This window comes from Quercus suber, unplaced genomic scaffold (assembly GCF_002906115.3).
Source record: "Quercus suber isolate HL8 unplaced genomic scaffold, Cork oak 2.0 scaffold_93, whole genome shotgun sequence".
NCBI classification, from domain to species: Eukaryota; Viridiplantae; Streptophyta; class Magnoliopsida; order Fagales; family Fagaceae; genus Quercus; species Quercus suber.
The window spans coordinates 622,244-645,538 of record NW_027069558.1 but is presented as its reverse complement, the minus strand read 5'-3'; the positions used below and the strand labels follow the sequence as shown (position 1 = coordinate 645,538).

At 33.3% G+C, this 23,295-nt stretch overlaps 2 protein-coding genes across 5 annotated transcripts; one reads left to right on the top strand and one right to left on the bottom strand.

The window, feature by feature from the left end:
- The first annotated feature begins 1,569 nt into the window (after positions 1-1,569).
- On the top strand, positions 1,570-6,027 carry LOC112016812 (hydroxyacylglutathione hydrolase cytoplasmic-like). 4 transcript variants are annotated; one of them, XM_065774485.1, is made up of 11 exons: positions 1,570-1,642; positions 1,734-1,856; positions 1,969-2,130; positions 2,706-2,784; positions 3,317-3,430; positions 4,543-4,742; positions 4,840-5,049; positions 5,165-5,259; positions 5,362-5,472; positions 5,573-5,737; positions 5,822-6,027. In XM_065774485.1, the coding sequence occupies exons 1-6, from the start codon at positions 1,596-1,598 to the stop codon at positions 4,561-4,563; spliced, it is 546 nt and encodes a 181-aa protein (XP_065630557.1). In that variant the 5' UTR covers positions 1,570-1,595; the 3' UTR covers positions 4,564-4,742; positions 4,840-5,049; positions 5,165-5,259; positions 5,362-5,472; positions 5,573-5,737; positions 5,822-6,027. The 4 variants fall into 4 exon arrangements, with proteins under 4 accessions (XP_065630557.1, XP_065630558.1, XP_065630559.1 ...); XM_065774486.1 differs by lacking the exon at positions 5,165-5,259; XM_065774487.1 differs by lacking the exon at positions 5,362-5,472.
- Positions 6,028-9,576: 3,549 nt separating this feature from the next.
- LOC112016942 (protein DWD HYPERSENSITIVE TO UV-B 1) lies at positions 9,577-18,756 on the bottom strand. The gene is made up of 8 exons (XM_065774484.1): positions 18,659-18,756; positions 17,478-17,544; positions 16,454-16,707; positions 14,668-15,274; positions 13,355-14,011; positions 12,333-12,773; positions 11,219-11,413; positions 9,577-10,314 (listed from the first exon to the last, which is right to left on the bottom strand). The coding sequence occupies exons 1-8, from the start codon at positions 18,688-18,690 to the stop codon at positions 10,237-10,239; spliced, it is 2,331 nt and encodes a 776-aa protein (XP_065630556.1). The 5' UTR covers positions 18,691-18,756; the 3' UTR covers positions 9,577-10,236.
- Positions 18,757-23,295: the final 4,539 nt, after the last annotated feature.

The window sequence follows — 23,295 nt, the reverse complement described above, 5'->3', positions numbered from 1 at the left end:
TATAAAAGGCCTTCCTACTTTTTTTGCTTGTGCAACCCCTACTCCTTGTATTAGTTTTTTTTTTTTTTTTTTGGCTTCAAACACCCTCAAAGTTTATGAATATGCAGTTTTGGGTTAAATAAGGATGATCCGAATTTGATTTTGAATGTTGTGTAACTAAATTGGAGAAATCTAATAAGGTATTTATTTTTTATTTTCATAAATCAATACTTAAAAAATAATGAGGGAGAAAGAATTTGAACCTTGAGAGTAGAGAATTCCATTGAGTAATGAGGTTTCCCTTAGCTAAGTTATTAGACTTTTGCTGAGACAACTAATAATTGAAAGATCAAATTAAACTTTGTTTAATAATTAGAGAATCAAATTAATAATTTAAATATATTCATTTTTAAATATAAACCTACATTATTAGTCCGCGTTTGGGATGAACTGAATTTTTCAGCTTATCTCAATTTTCAGTTTATTTTTGCTACTATTCATGATTCCCATTTCACTTTTAAATACTATTCATGAGTTCCACTGTATTATTTAGCTTTTTTTAAAACATTTTTTTTACACATTTAACAAAAAAAAAATTTAATTTCAGCTAAATAAACTGTTTCAAACAGACACTTAATATAACAAAGTAGGATTTCAGTGGCAGAGCTAAGATTTCAGTTGGGGAGGGGGAAGATAAAATAGTATTAAAAGGACATTAAGTTTTTTTTTTTTTTTTTTTCTAATAATTATGTGTCACTTATGGGGACCACTAATTGAATTGTCATGAAAAAAAAAAGGATAAGCAAGATTTTCACAATACTTTCACAAACAAATCATAAGTGGTAAGTTATTACTAATTTACATTTCAACTCACCACTGAAATTACTTTTTTGCTCACCAATAACAACCAATTATAACCTGTTACTTACGATTTGTTGTGAAAGTGTTGTTAAAATGTTGTGCACATATAATTTCTCAAAGCTAAAATGACTATAAATTTTACTGTAAAAAACTTACAAACTAATGTGATAAGAATGTATGACACTTAAAAAATATAATAAATAAATGTTTAAATGAATTTTTTATAATTGATAACACGTCAATTTGTAAAATTTGTAGTATTCATAACATTGCTCCATTGAAAATAGTGATCGATAAAAAAAAAAAATAATGAAATAGGTGATGACGTATGTGGAGAGATAAAACTAATAAGAATAGTAAATTTCATGAAAAAGTGATATGATTTGGTACGTGGGAGAAGATTTGTTTTCCTAATTTCTTAGTGTTAAGGATCTGTACATGTATTATAGCATAGCGAGAGTCTTTTTCTTTTTGTCACGGTAAAGTAAATAGTAGTTCATAATGACAATGTGTATCTAGTCTCTAGTAAGCAGTGTGTCACCAATTACCATACGCGACATCCGTGGATATCTTCTTGACACACAACCAGTCAACCGCACTACAGGCCACACCCTTCTTTTATTGGAGTGGTCTGGTCTGCAGGCCATATTATTTGTGATCCATGTAGCTATGTATTAGAATTGGATTGGGTCGGAGAATGAGGTATATCGGTTGGGCCGGGCTTTGGAGGAGCAGAGAGAGAGAGAGGGAGAGATATGAAAGTATACCACGTTCCTTGCTTGGAGGACAACTACTCCTACCTGTAAGTTAATCCTTTTTTGCTTAGAATTTCGATGAGAAATTTGATTATTAGTAATTAGGGCGATTGATTTGTTGCAAATTAAATTGCGCAGCATAATCGATGAGAGGTCAAAAGAAGCGGCAGTAGTGGATCCAGTAGAGGCTGAGAAGGTAGTACAATTTGCCAAACAACACGGCGTCCTTCTCAAGTTCGTTCTCACCACACACCATCACTTGTATGTCTGTATGTATGTATGTATGTATGGTATGGCATTCCAATTCTTTCTTTCTTTTTTGACTGCTTTCTTCTTCTGGTTCTGGTGATATTAATAGTAAATAATAAATTAGGGATCATGCTGGTGGAAATGAAAAAATAAAGGAGCTGCTACCGGGGATTAAGGTTTATGGTGGTTCGTTAGATAACGTGAAGGGTTGCACTGATAAACTGGAAAATGGTGATAACATCACTCTCGGTGCTCATCTCAATATACTCTCTCTTCTCACTCCTTCGTATGCTTCTTCTTCTTCTTCTTAATCACTTTCCCCCTTCTTTCTTGTTTTCACTATATATATATGTCTGCTGCTTTCTTCTGCTACTGTGTTACAGGCTCCAGCATAATTAGCTCAATAAGCATGATTTGAATTTTTTTTTTTTTTACTTCCAACATTAATGCTTCTCATATTTAATCTTCTATTTTCATGTCAACTCAAGACTTAACCCCCTGTTTTTGGGGGTGGTATATTTTTCTGTACTTTGTTCACAAAACACCACCTTGTCTCTCTATTTAATTTCTATGATCATGCTGGAAAATCTAAACCTGCCAGTAGAAAGAACCTATCCCTGCACTCCACCATACTATGTCTATGAATATGATGCTCTCACCAGATTCTTACATACCCACCAATGGCTCTTGACCTCACCTTCCATCCCATTATTATGAAAAAAGAACCAAGTGCCATTTCAGCTAAAGCTTATTGCCAATTTATTTATCTGACACATATTGGTTTTAGCGTTTTGCACGGGTATGCCTTACATCTTTATTCTTTTTAACTTTATCTGTGTGTCTTTGACTTGCTCTAATCAGCCACACCAATGGTCACATTAGTTATTATGTGACTAGCAAAGAGGAAGAAGACCCAGCTGTTTTCACTGGAGACACATTGGTAAGTTGATGGGGGACTCTTTTTTATGCGTGCATGGGTGTGTGTGATCAGTTTTCTTTAAAAAGTGCCACATGATTAGATGGCAGAAGCCTTTCTCCCTGGTCTGTTATATTTTCAAATCTTTTTTCCCCCCTTCTTTAATAAGAATGGTGGGCAATTTCATCACCTTCATTTGCTGAGAAGGGAGGAAAAAAAGAGTTAAATCCTAAGGGGGAATGCCCTGAATTAGTGGGGTCAGGAAATCTATTTGTGAAGACTCCATGTTTATTGTCTTCTATTATGAAGTGAATGTTGTATCTGTGAATATGAAACAACATAAGATTGTTTGAAGAAGTTATTCCCTAAATTATGTTCTTTTCTTGGCAAGCTCTTGGCTAGTGACAATTTGTCTTCATTTTTTGACTAAATTTGTAGCTTTCATTTTTAATTTTATGGTGTTAGGTAACTAATAGCGGTCAATCTTTTTCTTTTCTTTTTTTTTTTCTTTTTTTTTTAATTAATTAATTAATTTTTTTATTGTTTGTGTGTGTAGTTTATTGCTAGTTGTGGGAAATTTTTTGAGGGAATAGCAGAGCAGATGTATCAATCGCTATGTGTAACATTGGGTTCATTGCCAAAGCCAACTCGAGTATACTGTGGCCATGAGGTAATGGTATTTTGTTACTATCCTTTCTTTGGGTTGATTTTGAGTTCATAAGGATAAATTAATTTTGTACAAGGAGTTGGGGTTGCTTTTATTGTGTCCATGTGTGTAGATTTTTCTACTGTTGATGTATAATTAGTGCAAAATATTCCATTTGGCATAATTACAATCAATAATCACTGGTTTGTTTCTATAACCACCTCAAAATCTCTTTACTTATATTACATAAAAGGCGCCAGGTATATACCTTGTTTCATATTAGATCTCAAATTTTTAATTTTGTCAATTAAAATCCCAAATTTATGACACCGTTTTAATTTGAAGCCCATGTCTATATCTGTTATTCATATTCCTTATTCTGGCTGGTAATGGATTAGAGAAAAATATAAAACCATATAAAATTTTGTGATTTACCTAGGTAACTAGTTTCAATTCTCTGGCAATCACTTTCTCTCTCTATTGTCTTTGTTTAATGGTTACCAAATTAATTTATGAACAAGGCCTAGATGAAGCATAGAATTTAATCAATGATTTCCTGCTTTTCTCTCCTCCATTACTACCTAGAATAACAAAAGCAAATTACAAAGATGGACATAGGCTTCAAATTGAAAGTATTTTTTAAATTTAGGACTTCAATTGGCAAAGTAAAAAACTTGTGACCTAATCTGTATAAAGGTATAGACTTTTATGTAATTTCCACAAATAAGAAACCACCTCAAATTCTCTAGCATTTTTTGAACAATAATGTTTCTAATAAAAATATTAGAAATCAAGTAGTTAGTATTTGGGATATTTTCTGGAGCCTAAATGGAAATGGTTGCTAGATGGTTATAGCTGTATCACAGGCATGTGTAAAAGAATAATGGGAATACATGAATTGTGTGGGCCTAATTTATTATTGTATCTTTTGTTGAGTGTCGGATTGTGTTTCTATGGTCATTTCAATAGCAGTATAGTTAGAGAGATATGATTTAGATCAAGATTCCTTCATTGGGTAATGGTTTATCAACATAGGTTCACAATGAGTTCTCCACTTTTCATCTTTCATCATGTGAGTGAGTGATACTGTGATAGTATGGTAGTCATGGACTCTTATTAACCACTTGTTTTTGCAGTCTCAAAGTCTGGAATTGTAGACAGTCTCCTATCGTGGGCAACTTTTAAGCAGAGTAAAGATCTTAAGAAAAGTGATGGAACAAAGACAGAGAAGATTCGTGGTATTCAAAATCTAGATGATGCTAACAAAATAGGAGGGAAGGAATCTGATAAATGTACCTTGATTTTAACTGAAGGAGATTGAGCTGAGGCTCTTGCAGTAAGTTGCTGTGTCATTGTGCAGAGTATTTTAGCATTAAAGTTAGCTCTAATGGGTTTCACTTTGTATGATTTTTACGTTATTCATTCTATTACAGTTGGCTGGGCTTGCTGCTGTGGGTTGAGATTACTATAGTGTGTTCCCATTGAGAGGTAAATTGCTCAATGTGAGGGAAGCCACTGCTAAACAGCTCACTGAGAATAAAGAAATTGGGTACATAAAGCAGATTCTTGGACTTCAGCAGCATAAAGAATACACCAATGTAAAATCTTTGAGATATGGTCATTTGATGATAATGACTGATCAGGTGCGCCTTAAGTTTCTCTTATTGTTTTGTTCTTGTTTTATGCTTACAATTCTCCCTACAAGGCACACTGACAGCCTGCAACAAATATAAACTTTTAACTATAATTCTTGTAGAGGATCATGATGGTTCCCACATCAAAGGGCTGTTGATCAATTTTATTCATTGTTATTGGCCATCACTATTAAAAGTTCCATCTTTCTTATTGTGAAGGTTGGTATTTTAAGTTAACTAGTTCAAAATTCAAATATTAGCACAACTTCAATATAAGTGGAATGTGTCTTGAGTGAAAATGATCATTTATCATCTTTGTAGGCAACTCACAAAAATGGGACACAATTATTATTTTATACCATGCCTGAGTACGAGTCATGGAAGCACAATTTGGGTGGTAGTGCAAGTGGGTGGTCTATCAAGTACTATAAGGTTTGCATTGAAATTTGTTACATGTGAACCAATTACATAACCTTTTATTCTATTATCTGTTTTCTGTCTTTTGCATGTTGATTTGTTTGTGTCTTTTTAGGGGTTGGGAACAAGCACATCAAAGGAAGGAAGGGAGTACTTTGCAAATCTTGAGAAACACAGGAAAGATTTTATTTGGGAGGATGAACAGGATGGGGAGGCCATTGAGCTGGCATTTAGTAAGAAGAAGATAGAAGAGAGGAAGAATTAGCTTAGGCAGTTAGAGGTCAAAGTTTTGCCATGCTTTCTTCTTGTGTTTTAGAGAAAATGAATGAATATATATCTAATACAACACCTTCTGAATGTGCAGCCTGGTACTCTCCATGGTTGATGGCCTTTTGAGTGGCCAAAGGAAAATTCTGTTATGCTCTTTCAAGAGGAACTTTGTCAAGGAAGCAAAAGTTGCCCAGTTTTCTGGTTATGTGTCTGAGCATTCAGCTTATCATCACGGTGAGCAGAGTCTTGTGAGTACCATCATCAGAATGGCACAACACTATGTGGGACTACCCTTTCTGTACATTTGACACTCAGTTTATCCTTTTTAGGACCCATTTGTTATGAACAGAGAAATTTTTTAACCTTTACTACGTGTAATTTTTTCCACAAGATTCCAATTTTCTATAATTTGTTCTCCACAATATGTGGATTTTATTATTGGATAAATACAGTTTAAATGTTGTGCATAAAAAAGCCTGTGTCCTTTGTACTTTGAGGCAAAGTAATAAAATTTAGGAGTTCACTCCTATAAATTCTTAGTGTGCTATGCAGAGGAAAAAACAAAGGGTGTTAATGGGGGAAAACACTGTAATCTCTGTAATTGTGTGTGTATTGTAGGCCTTAGTGGCTGAATTTTACAAAGGCAAAACCTAAGAGCATCCACATCCGGATGCTAAATCTCATCTTATTTTACAATCTCAAAAAGCTACTTTATCTATTATACCATCCCATTTTACAATACACCCAACATCCCAAAATTCTATATCTCATCCTTTTATTAAAATATTATTTTTTTAATCTTTCTTTATTATTACTTTTCCAACTACCATTTTTTTGTTGTTTCAAATTCAACTGCTTTTTCAAACGGTTGGAATGTCCCTGCCAAATTTTTTTTCTATCCCACCTCTGCAAACATCAACAGCCATTCTTAAGATCAAAACCCAAACACAAACACAAGCCGAATCCCCATTTTTTATTGCAGAAACACAAACACAAACACAAACACAAAACCCACCTAGTAAATTGCTTTGATTTTGATTCTGATTTGATTTGAGAGACCGATGGAGCTTCGTGAAGAGATTTTGCAAACAAATCGGTGAATCCAAACCGATTTGATTTGAGAGACCGATGGGACGAGTGAATCGGTGATTTTGATGAGTGAATCGGTGAATCCAAACCGATTTATGAGAGGACAGAATCGGTAAAGGGGATCGGATCACGGAGACAGAGAGAACGGAGAAAGAGAAGCACCCAAAACTGATCACTGATCGGAGAGAGAGGGGCAGAGTAATGGGGCTGAAGATATCACACAGCAGAGGAGACAAGAGAGAACGGAGGAAGAGAGACCGAAGAAAGAGAAAATAATGAGAAATAATAAAGGGCGTGAGAGATATTCCCGGCAAAAATCATTAAAATATTAGTTTTTTTTTATAAGATTCAGCTACAGTACCATCTTACATTTGAGATGGTACTGTAGCTAAATCTCATTTTTTTTTTTTGCATATAAGATTTACCTTCCCGGTTGCTGGAGGATTTTAGGGTTTAAATACCAAATGCTCCTAGCATTTGGCATATACAACCCCCATTGTGGATGCTCTAAATGAGTTTTTTAGGAGAGGGAGCCTTAGTGTGCTTTGTACTTCGTGGGAATTAAATAAATTATTTTTGTGCTGTGCATGTGTATATTCATAAAAACTATTGTTTAGTTTCCTTGTGTGACTGTTGATTATTGTAAGCCTTAATGGCTGAATTTTACTAATGTGGAACCTAAGCGTTTTGTGTAAGAGAGCCTTAGTGCCCATGTGGTAATGTGGTTTCAAACTGCAATTTTTTTTTTGGACAAGTAAACAATTGAAATTAAAACAAAGAATGTAGTTCTCCAACGTCCAAATGCAACGTAAAGGTGGCAATGTCCAATTGCACTTTTTCAAAGCACAGCTTTTTTAAGATTCACTTATTTCTTGGTAGAACTGTTTTAAATAATGTCATTTTCAAAAAGCTAAAAAATAAGTTATACCAAATGGACACTTAGTGTTCATTTGGAATAGCTTATCTAACTTTTTGCTGAAAACGTTTTGCTGTAAGTGTATTAACGTATACTTATACCTTGAAAAAATTTGAAGTTAAACCAAATTTTTTTAAAGATAAAACGAATTTTTAAAAGCTTATTTCAAATTTTGTATTTGATGACTGCCATTCTTGAATTGTCCCATTAATGGTAATAGATTGGTCTTTCAAATGACACACAATAGGAAAGGAATTTCAGAGATAACTAAACTAACATATAAAAGATAAAATAGGTCACAATAGCAGAGAACTTGAGCAATAAGAGTTGTTCTGTTGGAGGGAGTAGAAATGATTGATAGCTTAAACAATATCTACCGAGTAACAAGTTAAGGGAGGCCAATAGCTGTTCTGTCACACTATTAAAAACAGATGAGGAGTAGAAGGGGCAGGAAACATATTTATTTTCTACTTTTCCTATGTTATTTGCAGTTGTATACACAATTATTGGTCTATGAAATACATATGAAGCACTTTGTCTATCAAACAAACGAAACCAATCCAATACCCCATTATGAACTATTTCAAATAAACAAAAATACATTAAGATTCACCATAATCGAAAAGTAAAACACTAAAATATTTTCAATTAACACAAAGGAAATCAGCTAATATTGCATTAAAATAGCAAAGATAAACCATAAATCAAACACTCTAAAACTCGATTTTTACTGGGAATTTTTTTTTCCCCTCCCCACTATTTTTTCCTTCTCCCACCTGCATTAAACCCAGATCCACAAACTAGGAACTTCCTTTTCCTTACCCCACGAGCATAATATATATATCCCCCCCAACCCCCTCCAACTCAAAAAAAAAAAGAAGAGAAACCTAAAGTTCAGCTGATCTAAAAATTCTAAATAATCCGTACTAGAAGTTGAATTGATGTAGCACCTATTCCCACTCATGTAAGGAACATATGAATATCATATTTTGTGAAGGGATAAATCAAAATCTCATATTAAGAATATCCTCAAAACGTGCATCAAAAGAAGTCAAGACAATTTTCAAGAGCTAAACAGGAAGAGGAAAAATATATATAATGACACCCCACAATTGTAGGGAACACATTTGATGAATCAAGCATAGAAGTTATGTTATCGTAAGATTGTTAACTGGAAGCAGAGGCAGAAGCAAGGGGGGGCGAGAGGGGGCAAGTGCCCCCCCTGACCTCCCAAAAAAATCCAGAATAGCAACCCAAATATTACATTATCAAGCGTTTTGACCTTGACACAAATGCTCCACACCTAGAGAAGAAAGCAATATTAGGTGCAAATCTTCATAACATTATTTTGTCTTTTTCTCAATAAAACAAAGTTTTGTGGGTCCTACTTAACACCCATACTTTTTTTCCTTGCCACATGTTCTCAAGAAGTGGAAATTTTTTTTCCCGGAGTGCTTTTCTTAGGGCAATTTGTTCTTCAAATGAGATATTCCCACATAATCATAATAAAAATATATATTTAGGTCCTTGTATATCAAACTAAAATCTTAGCGTTCCCTAATTTTTTTCTCTTCTACTTCTTTTTCATAATTTCAATTTTGAAACACTTTATTTTTACTATAGAACCAAATTTTAACTACTTACTGCTAAAAGAATAGAGTAAAAAATATTGAATTTTGCATAACTTTTTAAGAGCATTTATGGCCAAGAAAATACAACTTAATAATTCTTTTATATTGATTTATTTTCTCAATTTATTTTAAGGAATCAAATTACATGTTTAAATTCTATATATTTAGAATAATCTCTTAATTTGATTGTTATTAACTATGATTTTTTTTTTAATAATATGAAATATATACTTATAATCAATTGATATTATGGAGAAGCCAAATTATAATAATGATTTAGATTCAAATTCTAAACATCATATCGAGGTGTATTTTACTAATCTTCCAATTGAACAAATTAAACTATGTATGAAAAAATAAATTAGAGTTTATATTATATTAGATTTTGTACGACGATTGCATTAATAGTGTATAATTCTTTATCTATTTTGTTATTAACATCGATTAAAAATATTTAGATTAATTTTACTCTCAATCTTGTCTTTTAATTTTGCCCCCCCTAAACTAAAATCCTAGCTCTGCCACTAACTAGAAGGGAGTGATACGTATTTTATTGACACCATGCATTGGCAATTTCAATGTTGCATCAACCATGATGACCAGTAAATGTTAATTCTGAGGGTAATTGTTTTAAGGAAAGAACACTACTCTAATATATCATGATGGAGCACTATCCAGGGAAGTAAGAGAATTGGCAAACCAATATCTCAGAGAGCAACTTCTCAATAAAAATAAGCAAAGAAAAGGAAAATAATCATCCATCAACATGTCCAAAATGTCAACTCTATGCTTGAAACAAATAAAATGGCAAAATCTGAAATAATTTCATAAATATAATACACATTTACTAAAAGAGGTTTCAGTATATGCATATCAGTAGTAAAATGCAGAACTCACTCTGAAAGGATCACCCCTCAAAGATTGCACAAACATAGACCCTGAGCCACTTCCCTGCAGAACAAAAGCACTAATCTCAAAGCTGTCCTCAAAATAGTAATTGAACTTGAACAGCACAACGTAGCAAATGGACATAATTTCTTCAGTATATGTTTTTTCAAAGGGACTACTTATCAACCAAAAAAAAAAAAGTTTTACCAAAGGGACTGGGAGTTCATTAGGGAGGTGAAGCATTTCCTGGTACAGAGTTCATATTTGTATTTCATTTCTTTTTTTGGTTTGCCTTTCTTGTCTTGATAGAGTTTCACTTTACCTTTGCAATTGCCAGTCCAACTTTACCTATCTACAATATCTCCTTCATTGTGTTCATATATGATAAAAACACGGAGGAAAGAGAAGCTCAAACCTTTTAGTTTTGCTTGGTAATTACATATACATTTAGTGGATCTTAAACTCATGACCTCACCTCAACCATGCTTTTACAAGGTGAGAAGATCAAACCAGTTAATACTGCAGGTTCAGCTTACTCCAGACAAACTTTCAGCAAAACCCTTGTACTCTTACATTTACTTTTTAATTTTGTTCCCATCTATCCTTGTTTGTGTTCAATTGCTAGGGTTAAAAATAATTATCCTAACACACATAAATATTATTTATATCTGTGGGTAATTACAATGAGATCCTATTTTGCCCCTAGCACTAATGCACACTCATAATTTTTTATTATTTAAATATCCTTTTACTTTCAAAATTTTAGCCACATCATATTCTGTACTCTAAATTTTGTCATTTTAATTTTAACTAATTAGTGAGAACTTTTTGAGAAATTAAAAGATGAAGAAACCACCAAATGCTACTCTCTTTAGAGTATAGGTATATGTATCCATATCCGTAAGTGGTTCATACATTATGATACCAAAGTGTAACACAAACCAAGTAATTATAAGGACTGAGGTACCTCCAAAGATATATCCCTAAGACGCCTTCCAGTTTGAGCACAGCAAATGCGGACTACATGTTCATCACAACTCCCGCTAATAATATAATCCCTTCCATTCATGTAATACGAACGAGTGTAATTCTGAGAGCTTCCTGTAGAAGCTATTTCAAACTTCAAGTGAAGCCTCCCATCAACAGCCAGAAGTTGTCTAACCTGACAATGTCCACATGTTAGTCTCAAGTGTTAAATTCTTAAGAGATGATAATATTATTAATAATTTCATTAAACCATAATAAAATAAAATTAAAAAAAAAAAAAAAGGAATATTCATCTCAAAAAGGCCTATATGCATAATCTAATAGACTAATACTATGATTAATTGCCTATACGCATAATGAAATCCACAACAATTAATAATGGAGTCCCCCTAAGCATACACTAAGGTATGGATTTATGCCAAAAGGCAACAGAGTACATATCCTCCTAAGAACCCAGTCTGCACCTGCATCCACCACCAGAAAATATCCCTCATTTCTTTCATTCCAAATAGACCACCATGCAACAAATAATCTTCCACAGAAAACGCTCCATAGATGCCAAGGCCCTAGTATGTGTCCATTTATCTAACACTTGCCTATTAGAGTGCATTGAAACTTTGTGGTAGCCATATTGACATAAGCGCTTTCATGGCATTGGTTCAGGACCAAAAACCTAGCCTAACGAATATCAGGACCCCATAATATAGGGTGGTCTTTGGCCAAAAACTACCAATCCTCAATGAGGGCTTCATACGATAGAAGAATAGAGCAAACAACTAAAGTTAGTAAGTAAAAATTATGCATACAAAAGAAAGGGAAAAACTTCACAAAGAAGAATTTTACAGGAAAAAGAATGTTGAATGCTGTTAATGAAAATTTTTATTTCAATGATTAGGCTCAAGACAGGTTCTAACCAAATTTCTTTTTAAATTAGATAATTGACATATGTGCCTGGACCAATCCCAATAATCATTTGTAGTCCAAGACTTGGGGGCAGAATTCCTGGGATGGGACCTAAGTATAGGTTGGATATTTGAGAACTTAGAAAGAAAAAAATGACGCACCCAACATACTGTGAATTAGTTTAATCCTACCTCGTTGTCCACAGCTGACACAAGAAGATAATGATCATCTGGAGAAAAGCAAACCATCACATTTCCCCTAGAGCTTGAAGCAGAATAGCAAGGCCGTATTGGTTTCTGTCTCAAGTCCCACATCTTGACATCTTGATCAAAGGAAGAAGTAGCAAAAAGTGAGGGAGAATAGTTGGCAAACTTCACAACATTAATATGCTCTCGATGCATATCAGTGAACACCTGTAAGCGTCTTCCACTGTTTATGTCATACAATGCAACATTTCTTGAGTACCCACTTGCTAGAAAAAGTTCATCCGTAGAGTTAACATGAACAGATGTCAACTGGTCGAAATCATCAAAGGTGACAAAACCAGCAGTATTATATATGCCCATATTTGTTGTTGGCATTTTCTGGATATCATACAATTTCAGTGAACCATTATCTGAACCAGCTATGAGCTGGCATTCACCAAGGGGGAAAAAACAAGAAAGAATTAGAAATTCCATATTCATCAGGGATAAAATCAACAAGAAGCAAATGCTCTAAAAATGCACCAATAGTGAATGTCAAATGAGAAAATACAAAAATGACTTAAATAATCCAAGAAAATGCCCAAATTTTCAGATGCAGATTTATCTAACAGAATTATATCCCCGAGAAATGGAAAAGTTTCTGGAATTAACAAAATCCTCTAAGGCAGGTAGATACTTGTGTCATGAACTCTTAGAAAGTATGATTACAACCATTTCTAATCATGCTAACTCGTATCTAACATCCTGCTGTAAGCATTTCTTGCAGTCACTAGCCACAGAACATAACATTTCTGGTTTTTGAATCAATCTATCCCCTGCATGGCTCCAAATAAGCATGACAGGAAAAAACAAAACATTCTGAAGTCTGATGATGTAGCAGTCTGCAAATATAACTGCAACAATAATTGCCCAGAAAAGAACTTCTAACTGCAGTGTGTATCTACTAATAGAATAATAAAGCACAAGAATTTACTCTCTTTACCACATTCTCTGCAGGAATAATATACCTTGGAGGGATAGTTCTTGAGCCAACAGAGTCCCAACACGCTGTTCATTGCACCAAGTGACGGTATATGACTAACAATTTTCTCTTTCTCATGGTTGACTACAACTACTTCGCCATCCAAAGTTCCAAAGACCATTAGGCTCGAATCAGATGGATGATACTCGAACTGCCTTGGACGAAAGCCCATACCTTCATCTCCCAAACCACTGCTTGAAATAGAAAGAGGGTGCAAGAAAGGCCAAGCGGAAGACCCAACTTTGGCAGCACAAAGAGACCTGGTATAAAAATATTTTGACTCTCCAGAAATATATGATGACTTTTGCTTTGGAGTCCGCATAAGACTTTGGCTTGCTCTTATTTCACGCTTCTGTAAGATACTAACAACGCTTTCTTTATGCTTTCTTCTGTAGGGTAGATATTCAAAGTACTGTGAAAAGGTGATTGTAGCCCTTTCTCTGTCATCCTCTCCGATAGGCAGGTTATCCAAGACTTTCAGATGGGGCAATGAAGTTATCATATATTCTCTGTAGTATTTCTCAAAGCATATTGGTGAAGCATGACAAGAAATGAACTTCAAAGCGACATCTTCAATTTGCCTTGTAAAGGCACCAGCAAAAGACTCTTCTCCATTTTGGCTGTCTAATGTATCAAAAGAAACCTGCAAAACAAGTTAGAAATTTATATGTAAAGGACTCAAAAGGTGGGGTGAATCAGACAACAGAGATTAGTGGGCGTGGGTGTGTTTAAAAGTATGATGCATGTATATAGACAACAGAAAACTTGTGTATGTACATTACCTACATGTGTATAGCATTAAGATCAATCCAATTTACAGTAGAAATTTTTTTTTTTTTTTTATCATGGGCTTAAATTGAAGCTGGTGGGGCTGGAGGTCATAAGGAAATAACAATGTCCACAGAAAATTCATGTCTGATGAAGCCATTTAAAAGAAAAAGAAAATTAAAAGACAACAAAAAGAATCTTAGAATCCACAGCATTTCAGAGGCATAAATCTAACATAGACCATAAAATGGGACAAGGCAAAAACACGAAGTAACAAACAAATATGCAATAATTACCTAGAATTAATTACAATTGGTACAATTTCTAAATAATGGAATATTGTCACTGACTATCTTGCATTTCTTTTTCCATTGGTAAGCGTCACACATACCCAATAGATCTTGCCACAGCCTCACGCTCCATCTTATTATTATGGAAGGAGGAAGTACCATTTGCGCTAGTGCTCACTAGCAAATGGAAATTATGATCACTCGAAACAATTATCTAATGTAAAAGGACCATGTGGTTTACCTTATTTCGCTGATCAACCTGTCCATTCAACCCAGGAAAATCATTCAATAATAGCTCACGGGAACCATATTCTTGCTGATGACTCGAGAAATCCACATCACTATCATCTGATGAATCCTCAATCATGCTTTGAACTTCTTGATTTATGGCAACATCTTCAAACGAAAATAAATTCCTGAGAGCCTCTTCTGTGCTAGAGTCGTAATCAGTGAGTACACCAATATCGACAGATGATGCTCTAATGTAAGAAGAGCTGTTTGCCTGACTGAAATCAGTTTTGTTATTTGACTTTCCATCAGATGAAGCAGCTGAAGGCCCAGCATCATTGCAACCCAGCCAATTCTGAAACCGAAGTTCAACCAAACGAGGGAGTTTAGAAAGTGCTGCAATGGTTGTCCAAAGATTTGTAATTCTGGTTTCACACAATGAGAGGTGCGTTAACTTGGGCATGCAAATAAAACAATCCTCCTTGAAACTAGTAAGTGAAGTACTGAAGTCAAGGTTTAGGGTGTGTATCTGCATGAACTCCCCCACCATGTTCAGCTTCCGGAAGTGTGAAGACCTCAAGGATAAAACTTGGCATGGCAAACCTCTCTTAGAGAGATCCCTGAGAGTAAAATTAAATTAACAGTGGAAAGTCATTTATCTTTGCAAGACCTATAGCTTCACAAACTTTGTCAATCAATGCAATGTTTCTCTAAGCAATGAAAAAAAAAAACAACTCTGTGTGCATCATTGCAAGCAGAAATCACTCTGAACGGGAACTTCAAGAGGACATATAATGCAAAAGGTACTACCATTGGAAACTTTAATGGGATATACGTACTCACTAGATGCAAACTTAAGCAATGGAGGAAAGATCAAAAAACTAAGGTCACCTAAGAAAAATATAAAAATATCCAAGAGAAAAACAGAAGATGCTTTAGCATATGAAATAATATGATTTTAGACCCCACCATCCTTCAACATTCCTGATAAATATGGTTATAGAGATACATAGACTTTGAATGCTTGTAATCTTTCTGACTACCAAAAAAGATTTATTTTTTCTTTAGTAACCTTCTAGTCAATTCAACATTCACCAAGAAGAAATTGTTGGTAGAAGTGATTAAAAGCAGTCACCGCAAGAAAGTTTAGATGGTCGATAGCTTGACAAGTCAGTTGCTAATTGGCAAACATAGGTTGTGGGAGCAGTTTACTGAATATAATAGCGAAGGGTTCCATATCAATAAAGTGAGTTACAAAGTGGACCACAAGAACATAATAAAAAGGGAATTTTCCTCATTACTGCCTCTCTTAGTCAATTTAAAACCACTAATTCTTTTTTTCTTATGAGAAGAATGGCATTTTAAGATCTTTTTACATTTACCACTTACCTCAATTCCATTATCAAGATCCCATTTTAAGTTCCATAATTTTATCTTCAGAGGTAGATTGGTAAAATTTACATTGGTGCCAGTCATATTACAAAAAGACTCGATACAAATACTATGAACCATAGAATGGATTCATTTTTTAGTACCATGTGAAAGTCAAGATTTCCAATTCACTTCTAAATGTTATTGAAGTGCCAACACCAATTATCCCTGTCACATCCAAAGTGAGCTCTTCGCCAATCAAAAGTTACTTCTTCTCAATTATCAAGTTTTAAATAGATTGAAATATCAAAAGGCTAAAATCATAGAGCCTCACTGTCTTATTATTTCTAAGATATGTAGCAAAAAGAAAACACAGATATTTACAATGAAATACTAAAATACTATGCAAACTAAGCATGAATATATACCGCAAGAAGTTCTTTCCAAATGACAAATCCTGGAGGTCAACTCGTCGAAGCTTTTGATTGATGACACGCATCAATGACAAAGCATATTCTCCATTCAACACGCATAACGATTCATTATGTACATCTATTGCTTGGATCTCTGAAGAATCAAGTTCTATAAATAAATCAAGAAGTGGAGGAAAATCAATATCTTTAATATCGTCCAAGAGAATCTCCAGGCTACATAGCTCCTGGCAGGCTTTTTTCGCTTGAGCCTGAATTTCAAATAAAATATAAATAAATAAATAAACAGCAGTGATCAATCCAACTTCAGATTCTTCTAAAGGCAAATGCATATTGAGATCAGAAACAAAGAAAAGTGTCATTCCTGCAGAACCACAATCCAGCATACAATGATACCAAATACAAAATTTGTACCCAGGATATAAATTGCAAGTCATGGAACATGCTCAGGAAAATGTAAGAGATATCTACTCCTGTGTTGGACCCAACAAGAAATGGAGTAGTTAACATCTAAACATAACAAGACGACTGTGTGTCAAAAGTTTTAGGAAGGCTCCCTCTACAAGTCCATGACAACTTAAGATATTGGGAAAACACAAAATTAAATATATCTGTCTCAGATGATAAATTTGAGAACTGTTGCTTTTAATTTTTTTTAGATAAAAAATTTCAGGCAGAGCATCCTCTCAAACTCTAAAGCAACTTATTACAAATTGCTCATTTGTTCTCATTCCCATATATTTTTTTTTCTTTTTTATAATTCAATAGTTACAATGAGTAAATTGGAACCCTGGACAACCGTTGGAAACACCAGGATTCCAGGAGTGCTAATTGAGCTACAAGGCTCATTCCTATATGTTATTCAAGACACATAAATTTATGATGATGATGATGATGATGATGATGATGATGATAAAAATTCTTCATAACAACAAGAAAAGCAATGAGCCAATGAAAATATAATCGTTTTAAGAAATTGTACATTTGAACTACTTAGGGTCAGATAACAATCAACACAAACCTCAAATAGGCTAGACAGAATTGTAGTATTAGGTAGAACACCATGTTTCCCACAAGAATTAATGTACCTAGAACCAATAGAAAGAGTAAATAATTAAAAATAGAGTAAATCAAGTATATGGTAAAAGTGATCACATCAAAAGATAAGTAACATCAATTAGCAAGTCAAGCAACTATCAAAGGAGACTTTAGTCTCTCACTACCATATAAGTGACTTTAGAAACTATCTTGGATTTGAAACTCTCAGTCCTCTAAGTTTTATTTGAGTGGATGAATGCTTCAGGGCAGTTTTCCTTTTTCAATTTACATGAGATGCTAAACATATGTAATTTCCATTGTTAGTTAATGGTATGTCTCTTGCATACATCCCGTGTACATGGGTTACACCCCTATCTTAGTGCTTTTTAATCAATTAATTTCTAAAAGAGCTATAGAATCATTCCCCCTTGGAAGGCTTTGTTTCTCCCAAACATGTCCATTCCCTATCTTTCTTCTGGTCCCTGCCACCATGTTTAATATATCGAACCAAACCTGTTAAAACCCAAAATTCATCCAAATGGAAACAGACAGATTCCTTCCTTTTTTTTCTTTTCTTTTTTTCCTTTTTTCCAAAGGCTAGAGAACAATGAAAACATGCCTACTAACCCATTTCATACAGCTCATTATTCAAACATTTCTAAAGACCTTGGCTTGAGACTCAGCTGCAACAGCCAAATTACCAAAACCCCAATTACATCACAGTGGCACATTGGGTACAAGTACAACCCCTGAAACACCAAATGATAATCACATCTTCTATAATATACTAAATGATCATAACAGATTCACTTACACTAAACTAAACCAAATTTAAGATTTCAAATTTCAAATTTCATTTTCTAACCCCAGGATTTTATAAATTCAAATGAAAATGAAAATCCTTCCCATGAATCAAAGCCAAAGAGTGAAATTTACTACTACTACTAGTACTACTACTACTATACACACTTTGCCTACAACCAGAAGTTCAAATTTTCCAAAAACGAATTCAATGAACTACAAGAAGAGCAAAAACATAAAACATAAAAGAATACGACTAGATTGAAATGCTGAATTACAAAGCTCCATTAAATATTCAGACAAAAATTTAAGGAAAAAGCAATAATTAAAAAAACAAACATGGAGGTAAAAGAGAAAGAAAACCTTTCTTCTAAGGTTGAGATATCGATTGCCATAGCGATTTGAGCTTCAACAATCGGAGCCTTTTCAATTAGCAGAAGAAGAAAGAAAGTGTCGGTTTTTCAAACTTATATACATTTACATTCCCTTTTTATATACGAACCAGACAGACAGTGTGACAACCTTTTTTTTTTTTTTTTTTTTTTTTTTTTTTTTTTTTTTTTGGTAAAATATCATTTTGGGCTCTAAATTTTTAAAAATTTCATTTTCCATTCTTAAGCTATTGAAAATATTTCACTTCTGTCCTTAAACTTAAAAAAATAAAAATAAAATAAAAAATCTTTTTTCATCCTTAATCTATTTTCAAATTTTATATTTTCATCCTTATTTTTATCTCTAAAGTATATAAAAGAAATTTTTACAAATTTTAAAGATGAAAAAAAGAATCTTTTGAAATTTAGAAATCAAAAACAATATTTTAGTAAAGTTTTAAGGATCAAAATAATTTTTTTTTTTTTTTAAGTGGGAATGAGAGCTGGAGAGGAAGTAGAGTAAGATACATAAGCATAAATTTTAATTTCTACCTTTAAAAAGTGGACTTTGCCTTCGGGTAGCTTTATAGATAAAGTTATACTTTCTGACTTTAGATCTATATTATATGATTTGATCTTTGCAATGAACTAAGTAGCAACTTTTTAATCATGATTACTTTTTAATGGGTTTTTAAGGGATCAGCTTAGGGCCCAGGTGTCTATCTGACATGATAACTAGTTTTATCTCCTCACTAAGCTCAATCAATAAACCCTTCTTTTGTAGGAATTTGAATTACCTCCCATTTATCTACTTATATCCGTGGCGTTGGAAGAGGAAGGAGAAAGGTTTGTTCTTAGTTACAAAGTTTATTTTGTGATTTGTACATTATGGGAAGTTCTTTTTTCTTTTTCTTTTTCTTTTTTTTTTTTTATTGGGAGCTATTATTATTTTTTCTAACAGAAATAGTAAAGGGGCTACCAATAACTTAATAGCACACCTCCTCTAAAATTACATTTAGCGGCATGGTTATTTCCTAAATTAAAAGATTCAAAAACAAAATTAAGCATAGACTATCTAGCTAAGGAGTGAGTTGCTCTATTTGCTTCACAGTTAACCCAACTAATACTGGCATTCGTAAAACTCTCCAATAGCAATCTCACATCAACAACAAAGTTCTTAATTCTCAAGGAACTACAACACCACCATCCCTTAATGTCTTAATATAGCTTCTAGAGTCTTCTTCAAAAATCACATTACCAAAATTTGCTTGGGAGTTGTGGACTTCTGGCTGCCTTTTGTGCCCTGTTACATCAAAATTCAAATTAGTGAATTGATATGAACTTGTTTTTCATTAAGTATGACTAATCCCAAAACATAAAGGGCTATATTTTTTCATTAAGTATGACTCATCTCAAAATATAAAGGGCTATAGTAAAGTTTCTGAATCAAATCTCAAAGGTTGTGCAATTTAAAATAAAGTATGAGGGTTTGAGAAGAAGAAAGTTGAGGGCAATGATTTTTTTTTTTTTCACTTTTTTTTTTTTTTATCAAGTAAGTAGGAATGAGAAAAGGATAAAATTTTATAAGCTTAATGCCAAACCATCCAAAAAAAAAAGTGATATTCAAGTCAACCTCAAAATGATGAGGATGAGAACTACCATTATTATAAGTTGAATATGTTCTGAGCTTCTAATGTATTTGGGCTTTAGACAAGGGGACCACTTGGAGTTTGGGTGCACATATCGAATGATTGGGTGGCGTGCTGGGCTCTTTGTTGCAGCGAAAGTTCACAAATCACAATCACAGCCATGTCTTAGGCCTTCCTAGGCCTATTAACCAATCGCAAACCGATCCATGGTTCATGTGTAGGAACTAGGAAGCCTTGCCTTGAGGACTCCAAAAAAAAAAATGGCTATCCCTATGCTAGCTTATGAAATATGAGGTATGACCGTATGAACCCATTTTGCCAACTTTCTCAGCAAAACTAAAGGGACTTTATTTCAATTCTATTTGATCAATGACTTTCATGAAAGACCCAGCTTGGACTTTTTAATTATACAGTAGATGGAAAATTTTATAATCATTATATGTCAAATTGAAATGGTTCCCCAAAACTATACTAAAATAAGTTTGAAAAATAATTTTTAGATTAAAAAATATAAACTGTTTTTTTTCTTGAATTAAACAAAATAAAATTGTAAATCATGCTCTCAAATCCCAATCAAGGGTTTGGCTTCTATCTAATGCTTTAGAACAATAAAGTGACAAAGACATGACTTGTATAAAAAAAATCATATGTCAATATTGTGTTCCATCCAATATTCCAATACACTAGATGGAAGCTTTACCTGATAGTAGAAATATTAATTTTTAGCTTACATACCTTCAAATGTGCAATGTTGAATCATTACACTGAGATATGCCAAATCAGGTTCCAGGAAAATGCAAGTAAAAATCTTTAAATCATCAAATATTTTTATGCCAAAAACAGTTTTCATTATATTTCATGTTTCCATCAAGTCTTCCAAACTTTATTAATTTCTTCGAACATTCATGAAAATTCAAGAAACTTTTCTTTCTCCTTCTGTTACAAACTTACCAATTGTAATCAACATCACAATTTTTGTTCACCAAAACAAGGGTTAGAGGAGTTGCCTGACTGACACTTTTAACAATTAATACACTTGTCTTTCCAAGTTCGGTTTTGTTTTCTAATAGATTGAGTCCTAGTAATAAAGTATATATTTATTCAAGGTATAATGGGTTTTTTTTTTTTTTTCCTTCATTGCAAACAATTGAAATAAGTCTATCTAAATACATATTGAATACCAATTTTTTTTCTTTTTTTACTATAATTTTTATAGTTAGAAACTTAGAGATATAAAAATTTAAATACTTGACATCTTATTAAAATAAATAAATAAAACACTCGACATCTTCTTTAGATTTTAGAAACTCCATAAAATACCAATTAAACTACGAAACTTTTGGCCTAAATTTAAAAAATTAAGCTTACATGATTTGAGGAATCATGGATTTAATAGGTTAATAGCCATTTATTCGAGCTTCTTTAAGTCAATGGCTCATTCATTCTAGCAGCACTCTGACACAGACACTTCTGCATCACAGACTTACAAGTCATGAGCCTCCCTCAACCTTTGCCCAAACAAAGCCACATTGGCTCACCAAGACCATTCACATTATAAAGTTGAGAAATCATAGATGAAAATAGCCAATGAAAACATAAAAGAAGCAGGAACATATACAGTTGTAACCCGAAGTGGGGGGAAAAGGATTAAAAGGTTCCCAATCTAATGTCTAAAATGACTTTTAGAACCTAATTATAGTGGTCTGCTTCTTTAGTCTCTTGTCATCACAGATTTGACAGCCCCAACTTGAGAAAAAATGTCACAATCTCCCACCCTCTGTTTTTTTAATGGAGTAATAGATTTCTCAAAAAGTTTACTGCCAAGACAATTTTTATAACTTTTGACACAACTCGCCTCACGAGTGATGAAAGTTGGAAAAAATGTTCTGGGTACACATGAGTCTACAACTCCACCGCTCACAGCTCACCACATGAACAAATTGTGAATTTTTGTGATACAAAGACTTGATCTTATTTAAGAAAAATGTTTGCAAAGTTGGGCTCACTGTCAAAGATGATGACCAAGCTTTTCCATGAAGGTGCACTATTCTTCTGATCTCTCACTATATAAACTATTTTATTTATTCTCTTTTGCCAGATTAATGCTGTACACGTGCCTTGGAGCGTAAAGAAGAAGGTTGTTGGTGAGGCAAAAGAAGGTATCATGGTTTGGGACCCAATAGGCCATGCTATAGTATAATAGTATATAGCTTTTTATATCTTCTGATTTAATAAATTATTATGCTAGAGCAATAAGAAACACATTAGAACTTGGATGTTTCTTGTTCTGGTCAGAAAAAAGAAACATAGTAGCAACAAATCGAAATCAATTTTTAAGTTAGCAGTTGAAGAACACAGTGGGCAACAAATCACGTGAAGTCTGAAAGTGTGACAGAAGATTAATCTTTTAAGTTATCAATTTTATCACTTAGCAGTATAAAAATAATTTATGAAAGAAAAAATATTGGCAAGGCAACAATCCAAATGAAAGTGTGGCTACATTTTTTTTTTTTAGAAAAAAATTTAAGGCAGATATGAGAAAATATAAAAGTGGCAACAAAACAGACAGCCCATTGAATAATATAAAATTCAGTGTTTGTCTATCTGGGTGTTTATAGTTTAACTATAAATAGAAATAAAATCATCATAAATAGATAGACTGATAGAGAGGTAAACTATAAATAGAAATAAAATCATCATAAATAGATAGACTGATAGAGAGGTATATTAGAGCATTTGTGTATAGTTTTTTTAGGTGTATAATATTTTGTACTAGGTTTAAAAGAGACTTTATTTTATTCTGCTTTCACTTGGAGTGGGAAATCTATAGGCAAGTTGAGAGTATGCTAACAAATCGTGGTTCTTTGTTTATTTTCAAACCAAATTGTAAGTGAAAAGACCACTAATAAATATAGAAAAACTAAAATATACATACATACAACTTTCAAAATAGTGGCAGCATTTTAAATTAAGTTTATTA

What these genes read in the sequence shown, in the direction of transcription:
- LOC112016942 (XM_065774484.1), bottom strand. Translation starts at nt 18,690, where the DNA reads ATGGCAATCGATATCTCAACCTTAGAAGAAAG. An exon ending in TTTGGAAAGAACTTCTTGCG is followed by an intron (nt 15,275 to 16,453) that starts GTATATATTCAT and finishes TTTTACTCTCAG; the next exon opens with GGATCTCTCTAAGAGAGGTT. An exon ending in TCAAGAACTATCCCTCCAAG is followed by an intron (nt 12,774 to 13,354) that starts GTATATTATTCC and finishes GGTGAATGCCAG; the next exon opens with CTCATAGCTGGTTCAGATAA.
- LOC112016812 (XM_065774486.1), top strand. Translation starts at nt 1,596, where the DNA reads ATGAAAGTATACCACGTTCCTTGCTTGGAGGACAACTACTCCTACCT. An exon ending in TTTTCACTGGAGACACATTG is followed by an intron (nt 2,785 to 3,316) that starts GTAAGTTGATGG and finishes TTGTGTGTGTAG; the next exon opens with TTTATTGCTAGTTGTGGGAA. An exon ending in GAGTATACTGTGGCCATGAG is followed by an intron (nt 3,431 to 4,542) that starts GTAATGGTATTT and finishes TTGTTTTTGCAG; the next exon opens with TCTCAAAGTCTGGAATTGTA.